The 10,044-nt window shown below is 61.3% G+C and overlaps 1 protein-coding gene across 1 annotated transcript in view; it reads left to right on the forward strand.

Moving 5' to 3' along the window:
• Nucleotides 1-9,032, forward strand: part of TNFAIP2 (TNF alpha induced protein 2) — a 9,511-nt gene extending 479 nt beyond the window's left edge. The window contains exons 3-12 of the mRNA XM_034642175.1: nucleotides 4-297; nucleotides 2,326-2,440; nucleotides 2,581-2,703; nucleotides 2,845-2,945; nucleotides 3,589-3,687; nucleotides 4,212-4,335; nucleotides 5,213-5,335; nucleotides 5,565-5,720; nucleotides 5,873-5,994; nucleotides 7,369-9,032. Coding sequence (XP_034498066.1) covers nucleotides 4-297; nucleotides 2,326-2,440; nucleotides 2,581-2,703; nucleotides 2,845-2,945; nucleotides 3,589-3,687; nucleotides 4,212-4,335; nucleotides 5,213-5,335; nucleotides 5,565-5,720; nucleotides 5,873-5,994; nucleotides 7,369-7,510 — 1,399 coding nt within the window. The 3' untranslated portion in view covers nucleotides 7,511-9,032. The remainder of the gene's footprint in view (nucleotides 1-3; nucleotides 298-2,325; nucleotides 2,441-2,580; nucleotides 2,704-2,844; nucleotides 2,946-3,588; nucleotides 3,688-4,211; nucleotides 4,336-5,212; nucleotides 5,336-5,564; nucleotides 5,721-5,872; nucleotides 5,995-7,368) is intronic.
• Nucleotides 9,033-10,044: the final 1,012 nt, after the last annotated feature.

Here is a 10,044-nt window from a genome sequence, read left to right on the forward strand (position 1 = left end):
GCGCGCGGTGGCGCAGGTGGCCGAGGAGCGCCTGTGTGCGCAGCCGGCCGCGGCCGCCGAGGGCCGCTCGGAGGCCGAGCGCATCTTCCTGCACATGGGCCGCACCATGAAGGAGGACCTGGAGGCCGTGGTGGAGCGGCTGAAGCCGCTGTTCCCCGCCGAGGTGGACGTGGTGGCCGTCTACGCCGAGAGCTACCACGAGCACTTCGCGGCCCAGCTGGCGGCCATGGCGCAGTTCGAGCTGTGCGAGCGCGACACCTACATGCTGCTGGTCTGGGTGCAGAACCTCTACCCCAAGTGAGTGGGCGCCGCGATCGGGGAGGCCCGGAGGCTCAGAGGAGCAGGGCCCGCGCTCGGTGGGCTTTGCACTTGGAATCCTCGATTTCCTGGCTTCAGCCTCACGCTACCATTGGGGAAACCGAGGCACAGGGAATGACCGATACTTGATCATTCCTTCCTGAGCTCCCAGTCTGAGGCCGTGACCATCCAGAGCAGGAAGGGCTGTGGCAGAGGAGACCAGGGACCGCGGGAGCCACCATCAGGCGCCCGGGCCAGCCTGAGTCATTGAGGAAGCCATCCCTGAGGTGGCGGAGGAGGAGGAGGGAAAGGAGGAGGAACCAAATTCCGCCTGCTGCTGGAAGGAAGAGGCAGCCAGGGGAGGGGGTGGGCAGGCCTGGAAGAAGGTGGAGGGAGGGTGGTGTTCCCAACTAAAGGAGTCATCTTCCACAGCCTGGGGCTGAGCCCTGAGACCCTCTGGGAGTTGTGCGGAACTGGCCAGTGTTTGGATTTACCGGGCAGGCTATGGGATGCCCCCAGGCGCCGCGAGCGTAGGGGCCGAGCAGGGCCATATGGCCGTTGTGCAGGGTCACCTGGTGAGCCCACGGCAGAGCTGGGCTCTCGTCCCTGAGGCCCAGAGCTCCTTGGGTGGGAGACTGACTCTGCCAACAGAGTGCCTCAGGGTGCCTCAGGTACCCTCTGATTTCCCTGGACTCCCTGGGATCCTGAGCACATCTGTCCTTTGTGCAAGCTGGATGAGGAGTGCAGTGCTGGGTGGAAATGCCCAGGGCACGGGAGGCCGGGGTTCCTGTGGGGGCTAACTCTGGCCCCCTCTGCCGGGTAAAGCCTGCAGGAAGCCTGGAGGTACGGACAGTGTGAGCAGTGTCTGAGGATCTCAGAGACACATCTGGGTGGCCAGTGGTCTCAGGGGTTGCTGGTGGCCCAGCCTCCAGCGGGGAGGGGGGCAAGGGAAGGGTGCCGTGGGGGTGGTGGGTGAGTCAGCAGGACTTAAGGAAATCGGCATAGGGCAGGGGCTGCGGGCTAGACAGGCCAGTCGTGAGCCAGTTTCTCCTTGCTTATCCTGACTCACCAGGAAATACTGGGCATTTGCACCTCAGCCTTCCTGTCCCAGTGACCTCGGGGCTTTTGGCCTGGGCCCACTGGGGTCAGCACAGCAGGAAACTGAGCCCAGTAGGGCAGAGCCCTGGGGAGAGGGAGTCCAGGGGGCTGCCATTGAGGCCTGTGTGGCCAGAGTGGCACAAAGGGAGCCGAGGGTCACAGCCACATCCAGTCAGGGAGAGGGGGTGAGAGGGCCATTCTTGAGTGTCCGGGCAGACAAAAGCCCCTGAGGAAGTGCCAGGGAGGGCTGGACGGTCCCTGGGGCTCCAGGATCCCACACAGGCGCCACAAGAGTGAGTGGAGTAGCTGGGGTGGGGCAGCCCTTCCTGCCTGGACTGACCCACCCTCTTGGGGGCAGCAGGGCGGGCCTGGGGCTGGTGGTCCAGGGCTGGCAGGATGCCCGAGGCCAGTGCATGGAGCGCAGTGAGGGAATGAGGTAGGGAGGAGGTGGAGAGCGAGCGGCCTGTGCTGCTGCCAAAGGAGCCGGCTTTTATCTGTGTGAGATGGAGGCCTTGTGGCAGGGAGCACGCCAGACTCCACGGGCAGTTCTGCCTGCTGGGAGGAGGAGGGATTGCTGGGGCCCATGAGGCTGGAGAGCAGGCCCCTGCAGTGCGCCAGGAGAGAGATGGCCGTGGTTAGGGCATCGGGCAGGTGGCTTGAGGCTGACCTGCTTCCAGAGGATGTATATGGGAGCAGGAGTGGATGGGGAGGAACGAGAGAGTCCAAGCAGGCATGAAGATTCCAAGGTTTCTGGCCCGAGCCCAGCTGAGCAGATCGGGGACCCATCATCTGAGACAGAGAAGCAGGGATGGGGGCAGGGCGATCAAGGCCCAGGCCTGCCGGAGACTGAGGCCAAGAAGGTGGGCCTGCAGCATGAGCGACGGTGCTCAGTGGGGGCAGTCGTCCTCATGCTAGACCCTCTGCCCACAGTGACATCATCAACAGCCCCAAGCTGGCGGGAGAGCTGCAGAGAGTCCAGCTCGGAAGCCTTCTGCCCCCCAGGCAGATCCGGCTGCTGGAGGCCACATTCTTGTCCAACGAGGTGGTGAGTCCAGCGCCAGGGCCTGGGCGGGGCAGGAAGGAAGCTAGGGGAGGCTAGAAGACAGGCAGGATGCGGGCCAGGGGCTTGCAAGTGGGCTGGCCGATGGGCTCTGTGCTACCCTGACCTGCCCCTCCTGCCCCCAGGCCAGCGTGAAGGAGCTGATGGCCCGTGCCCTGGAGCTGGAGTCACAGCGCTGGGCCCAGGATGAGGCTCCCCAGAAGCTGGACGGCCACTGCCACAGCGAGCTGGCCATCGACATCATCCAGGTAACACAGCCCACCCCTCGGGCTCTCGCACAGCCCACGCCAACCCTGTGTGTGTGCATACACGGCCTTGTGTGCCGGCCGACCCCTCCCCCATCTTAATCCAGGTGAGCTCTTGCTCAGCTGCCCCCCTCACCCCTGCAGATCATCTCCCAGGGCCAGGTCAAGGCCGAGAGCATCACCCTCGACCTGGGCGTGCAGATTAAGCAGGTGCTGCTGCTGGAGCTGGCTGCGTTCCTGAGGAGGTGGGTGTGCGCCTGCTGTGCCTGGGGGGGCGGGGCTGGTCCCTGAGCCACTGCTCGCGGGGCCACCTGCCCTCCCTTGTGTCCCATGTGGGTATCCAAACTAGATCAGCATCCCCTTCCTGCCTCTGGGGTGTCTCTTTATGAGCAGGGGTCCTTCCCACCCCCCCCACCCCGCCCCCTGAGCCCCGAGAGCATTGGGTGATCTGACTGCTCAGCAAGAAGGTCTCAGCGCTACAGCCTTCAGCTGCAGAGGGTGCCCCAGGAGGGACTGAGGCCCTGGCCTCCCTTCTGGTCATGCCCCGGGTCTCCAGCCCTACTTTTTCTTGGCTGCCTCCCTCCCTGTCTGGGGACTCCTCCATCTATCTACCCCTTGCCCACCCCCCGCCCTGTCTTCCAGTTATAGCGGGATCTGGGGGGAAGGAGTGGGGGCAGCAGGAGCTCTGCAGGGGCCTTGGCCCCACTGTCCTTTGCCTGCGAAGCCAGTTACGTGAGGCCTAGGGGCTAGCAGCCCTCCCTGGGCTGTAGGAGGCCTGTCAACCGGAAACACACTCTGTAAGCCCAGGGGGGCTGGGGGGCAGGCCAGAGGCTGCTCTTGTCCCAGTGTCTGTGGTGGTCCTGCATGCACCCCTTCCGGTTTCACCAGCTACCAGCGAGCCTTTGATGAATTTCTGGAGAGATGCAGACAGCTGAGAAATTACAGGGCCAATGTCATTGCCAACATCAACAACTGCCTGTCCTTCCGGTAAGGACATAAGGGCGCTAGGAGGGGTTTGTGGGAGCGGGAGTCACTGGGCCCGCCAGTCTGTTGATGGAAGAGGATGGCTGGGAAGGGGGTGGGAGGCATGATAAGCAAAGACGTGGGGACTCCAGTGAGCATGGCCGTGAGCAGATGGCCGGGGTCTGTAGGGGCAGCGGCAGCAAACATTTCTCAGGTGCAGATGGGTCAAGTGTTCATGCAAAGGATTTATTCCTTATTTTGTTCTCGTAACGCCCTGTGGAACAGACGCGGTGATTGTGTCTGTTGGGCAGACGTGGACTACAAGCATGTGGGGAAGGTGTTTCCTGGGGGTGAGAAGGCTGGTGCTGCCTCCGGAGCAGGGATGATGATCCGGACTTACCTCCACGGGGAATGGGGAGTCATGGAAGGTTCTAGAGTGAAGAGATGGTTGAGGAAGACTTGGCTAGGACCAGTGGGCTCTCTGGGTAGGGGACTATAGTCTGCACAGGGCTGGTGTGACCTCCCTACCCCCATCCATGTCCTTCCAGGATATCCATGGAGCAGCAGTGGCAGACACCACAGGACCTCCCGGGCCACCTGCTGGGCCCCCTGAGTGAGCTCAAGAGTCACGGCTTTGACACCCTGCTCCAGCGCCTGTTTGGGGACCTGAAGGTACTGGAGCCTGCCTCCCTGGGGTGCCTGCTGGGCTTAGCATTGGGGGGACACAGAGAGGGACCCGGACGTATGTGGCCAGCTGTCATGAGGCCTGTGTCGCTCAGGTGATGGGGGCCATGGAGGGCTTTTGACTTTCCCCACCACTTCAGCCTGGGCTTGGCCTCAGAGGGGCCCCTTGGGCTGGGAACACACAGGAAAGTGTTAGCGTCCCTTCCCGCACTGAGACAACCCAGGCCTGAGCCTCTGCGCTTCTTCTCCTGCTCCCCCAGACCTTCCTGCCTGCGCCCTGTCCCCATGCCTCCCTCCCAGTGGGGATGCTCAGAGCCTTTGGCAGTCCTGCCCCATCTGCTGCGGGCCAAGTCCACAGAAACCCCCTGGCTCCCTTAGCAGAGGGTGAGGCAGGGGTCCCTGGAAAAAAAGAGTAGGAGGAGTTCCCTGCCTGCTTTTCATGGGAGCTAGCCTTGTCCCTACCGCCCAAGGCGGAAGGCCATGGGTAGCCAGCTGGGGGTGAAGGCCGGGCGGTGACCCTGGATGACTTGGCCCAGGTCCTCACAGGCCCGGCCAAACACAAGTCGTTGTTTATGCAGGAATTTATTTATTTCAGAGGGGGCAGTGGAAAAGGCCTCAAGGCAGGCAGATGGCCGGCCTGGCTCCAGGGCTGCAGCTGGCTGGCCTTGGAGGAAGGGTACCGGGACCCTGTCTCCACTTCCTGTCTGTGAACGGGGCCCCCGAGCTCTGCCCTGGTTCCCTGGGAGTGCTCGAGTCCCCCTTGCCCCCGTGCTGGGCCGTGTGTGTGTCACGGTGCGTGTGTCTGCAGCTGGCAGGCCTTCCTCTGCAGGGTGTGACCAGACATCCTGCCTCTCTCCTGTCACAGCCGCTGTTCAAGAGGTTCACGCAGACCCGCTGGGTGGCCCCGGCGCAGACCCTGGAGGAAATCATCTCCACCGTGGCCGAAAGGCTGCCCGAGTTCTCGGAACTGCACGACTGTTTCCGGGAGGTGAGGAGAAGCTGGGCCAGCGGGGGGAGGGGGTGTCTGGACACACACCCTAACACGTGTGCCGTGCATACACCTGCAGACACACGCACACGTGCACACACAAGCACATGTATGCACCTGCCCCCCCCCCCACCTCCGGACTCCTGGCTTTGAGGCTTCGAGGCTTTGAGGGAAGGTGGTGAGCTCCCGGGGCAGTGGCTCACACAGCCCTGCCTGCTCGCCCGGCCAGGAGCTCGTGGAGGTCATACACCTGCACCTGGTGAAGGAATACGTCATCCGCCTCAGCAAGCGGAGCCTGGTCCTCAAGACGGCTGAGCAGCAGCAGCAGCTGGCCGAGCACATCCTGGCCAACGCCGATGCCATCCAGCGCTTCTGCAGCCAGAACGTGAGCTCCCGCCTGCCCCTCCCCCAAGCCCCTGCAGGGCCAGCACCACCGTGGCCTCCCCACACCTGACCGGTTCTGACCTGAACGTCTCCGGGCCCTCGGGTGCCCTTGGGGAAGGGGCGGCTGGCCTCCAACTGGACCTATGCCTGCAGGGCTCCTCAGCGACCTGGCTGCATCACGCCCTCCCCAAGCTCGCCGAGATCATCCGCCTGCAAGACCCCAGTGCCATCAAGATCGAGGTGGCCACTTACGCTACCTGGTACCCCGACTTCAGGTGAGAGCAAGGGCGCCGCAGGCCGGGCGTCCGCAAGGCCCTGCCGGCGCTGGTCAGAGCCTGGTGGGGCCGGGCTTGGGGCTTCAGGGCTGCTGGAACCGAGACGGGCCTCGCTGAGGCAGTCCCAGCAGTCAGCCCTTGTGGCGTGCAGACCGAGGGCCGGACACTGTGCTAAGATGTTTACAGTGGCTCATTCACTGGACCCGCACTACGACCTTGTGAAGCAGACACTTCTGTCCCCGTTCTGCAGATGAGGCCTGGAGAGCGTAAGGAGTTTGTCCAGTGACCCAGCCAGCCCGTGGTAAAGCCAAGATGGCAAAGCCAGGTCTCCAGCTCCACAGTCCACACTTGCAGCCTGATACGATCCTGCCCCTTACAGGGAAAATTGAGACCAGAGAGACTAGGGACCTGCTGGAAGCCATGCTAAGCTGGGATCCACCAGGGTCAGCCTAGGGATCCTCAGAGTGGAGGCTTAGCCCGCAGCTGTCTGAGGATCTGATGAGCTGGGGCAATTGTTTCTGTAGGCTGGGTCCTCTGACGTGCTAGGGAAAGTCTCAACGGTCTTGAGCTAGATTGCGTATCCTAGTCCGGCCTCATCTAGCCTCTGGTTGGTCCACTGCATCCATCTGCCTGCCTATCTGCTTATCAACACGCTCACCCATTCATCCAGCCAGCCATAGAAGCACCCATCTACCCATCTACTCATCTCCCCATCCGTGTAGCTATCCATTCATCTGCTCACCCACCCTTCCACCTATCTACCCATCCATCCATCTACCCACCCATCCATCCATCTACCCACCCATCCTCCCTCCAGCCAGCCAGCCACCCATCCTACCAGTTATTGAGTTGTTTCCTGCTAAGTGCCGGGCTCTGTTCTAGGTACTGGGATGCAATGAAGTATAAGACAGACCAGGTCTCAGTCCTCCCTTGTGTAGCTTACAGCCTAATGGGCGTTAGTAATAATGAGGTAATCAGGCAAAGAAATAGTTATGAGCTGTAAAGATTGTTTAACCAAGGTTGTGAATGACAGAGGCGCTGACTTTAGAGATGGGAAATCTTGGGGGAGGTGACATTTTCCCCAAGGCCCAAAGTGTGAGAAGGAGCTGCTCATCCCTAGAGTATGAGAAAGAACATTTCAGGAGGAACATCCAGTGCAAAGACCTGAGGCAGGCAGGAGTCTGGCGCACTCCAGGGAGGGACAGGGGCCCGGGGTGCTGGAGCACAGTGGGCGAAGGAGACTGCGACCCCCTTGTGGGCAGGGGCTTGGCTGCAGGGCCCTGTGGCTTGGGCCAGGAGCCTGGGGAGCTGGGAAGAGGTGTGAGTAGGGGTGTTGGTGACTAGGCTGGACTGACGTGATGCTGTCCTTGCCAGCAAAGGCCACCTGAGTGCCATCTTGGCCATCAAGGGAAACCTGTCGAGCAGCGAGGTCAAGAGCATCCGAAGCATCCTGGACGTCAGCACGGGGATGCACCGGTCTTCCAAGCCCCTATTTTCACTTATAAAGATCGGTTAGCTTCTCCTGCGGCCTGACCTGCTTGTGAGCACCCAGCGAACATTGGACACCACCCCCTTGGCGGGCAACACCCCACTTCATGGCCCCCCAACAGGCTTCCTGCTGCTGCCGCTTCTGCCCAGCCTCGGCCAAGGCGCCAGCCCCTGGGCGTCTGGAATTGGATAGGCCCGGTTTACTTCCCCGTCCCGTGCAGGCAGGAACACCCATCTGGGGAGGCAATGAAGCAATCCCCAAGAAACTCTTTGTGACGGTTGATCATGCATGTACTAAAGGCGGGAGCCAGGAGGGAGAGCATCCAGGGTCAGAGATCCCGGGTTCCTCCCATCCGTGGGACCCCTGCACAGTCTATCATAACTGTCATCCTCATGGCTGGGTCTGAGCGCCTTCCCAGCTGCCGAGGGCCAGGGGCTGAGCCTTGCCCATCCCGCCTCCTCTGGCCCAGGACTGCAGTGAGCGGGACTCAGCATGTCCATGAAATCGAGGGCAGAGCTAGAAAGGAAAGAAGAAAAGTATGAACTCTTATCTGGGCCCTGGACATCCTGGGTCTTCCATGTAGGGACAGGCTTGGGGAGGTGGGGGGCTCCGTGGGGCCTCTGCCTGGAAGTCAGCCTGAGGTCTGGGCAGGGCAAACTTGACCTCTGACCCCGTGGCCTCTGGGTCAGTGTCCTATTGCTGCTGTAACACACTTCCACAAACATGGTCATTGAAACCAGAACTTATCTTTTAGCTCTGGAGGTCAGAGGTCCGACTCAGGTCTCATGGGCTAAAGCCAACAGGGCTGGTTCCTTCTGGAAGGTTCTGGGGGAATTTCCTTGCTTCTCCCAGTTTTTAGAAGCTGCCTGTATTCCCTGGCCTGTGGCTCCCTCCATCTTCAAAGCCAGCAGTGGCCAAATTCTTTTCACATCACAAACCTCAGACCTCCTTCCTGCTCCCCTTCCACTTTTAAGGACCCTTTTGATGACCTTTGGCCCACCCAGATAATCTGGTATCGGCCCCTATTTTAAGGTTAGCTGTTAGCAGCCTTACCCTACCTACAGCCTCAGGCCCCTTTGCCACGGACCCTGACGGACCCTGACGTAATCACAGGTTCCAGGTGTTGGGCTTCCTGGGGTGGGGGGCGTGGTTTTGCCCCCTCTTTCCACCCCTGTCCACCCCCTGCCCTGGACGGTGCCTTACCCTAGCCCAGGAAAACATGGCTTCAGGAATACTCCCAGGCCTCTGCCGGGCCCCAGGGCCCTCTCAGCATGCGGGCGCAGGTCAGATGCAGGCAGGACTCAGCCTCATGCCCCTGAGTGAGCCGAGGTGGGGTCCGGAGCCAGCGCCCTCGGGTCTGTCCCCCTCTTTCCAGGTACTGTGGCCAGGAACTGGCCCATGTAAATGGTGCACAAGGGCCTTTGTACGTTTGTAGAAGTTAGTGTGTTTGATGTTGTTAATATTATTTTTTATATACTGCTTTTGTATGTATGTACTCAGGATAGGGTCTGAGGTTTTATAGCTTAATATAAAACTGGTTTCAAAAGTGGCTTGGAGTGATTGATTTTGGGAGCAGGAAGGGGCAGCAGTGGCTTTCTCAGCCTCCCAGGGCCTGGGAAATCCTGTCTCCCCAGGCTCTGTGGCAGATCCCCCCATGAGTCCAGCCCTACGGTCCCTCCTCCCCCTTCTCACCAATGAGCATGAGCTTTGGGGGGGCTCTGCCTATGGGGCACAACCAGTCATTTTGCTCTTTTCGTCCCAGTTTCCTTGTAGGGACCATAAGCCCATAAGCCGGTTTGGTCTCCCTTACGTTCCTTCTGAGGATGGGGTGGGGAGGGGGTGGACCCGAGACAATCATTTCAACTCCACCCATAGGGCCCAGTGGGGAACCTACCCTTGTATTTCTGGAACTGACCTCGCAAAGCTACAGCTGTGGTCAGAGGAGCCCCACAGTCTGTCTCCAGAAATGGCCCCAGCTCACCTGGCGCAGGATTTGGGGAAGCGCAGAGTCTCTAAGGACCTGAGGCCCCTCCATTCCACATAGCTGAGGGAGGGGCCCCAAGGGAGCCACACGTGGAGTCTGGGGGTCTGGGGACCCTTTCAGCCAGTTCCAGTGGAGGGGGAGGGGCCAGTGGGGCTGGGCTGGGCTGGTGCAGCGTGGCGGTGGGGAGCAAGGGGGGGGCCCTGGGGCCCTGGGACACCCTCCTCCCCCTCAGTTGAGCTGGGCCGCCAGGTGGCTCCTGGGGCACAGCCCTGTCCCAGGCCAGCTGGAGGCTCGTGGGGGCAGCGGGGATGGGGGGGTGGGGAGTGAGGGGTTGGGGCGGGGGTTCTGGGGCCAGTGCGCCCCTCCCCCTCAGGACTGCCTACAGGGAGGGAAGGCACCGAGAACCAGGTGGGAGCTTCAGATCTGTCGTCTGGCCAGACTGACGTGAGTGATGAACCCAAAACATGAAAGCCCGAGGTGCCTGCAGCTGCCACAGGTGGGGGTCCTTGGAGCACAGGGCAGTGGCGAGGACCCCAGAGTTCCCCTCTGAAAAAAAAAAAAAAAAAAAAAAAAAAAA

This window comes from Ailuropoda melanoleuca, chromosome 14 (genome assembly GCF_002007445.2).
Source record: "Ailuropoda melanoleuca isolate Jingjing chromosome 14, ASM200744v2, whole genome shotgun sequence".
NCBI lineage: Eukaryota > Metazoa > Chordata > Mammalia > Carnivora > Ursidae > Ailuropoda > Ailuropoda melanoleuca.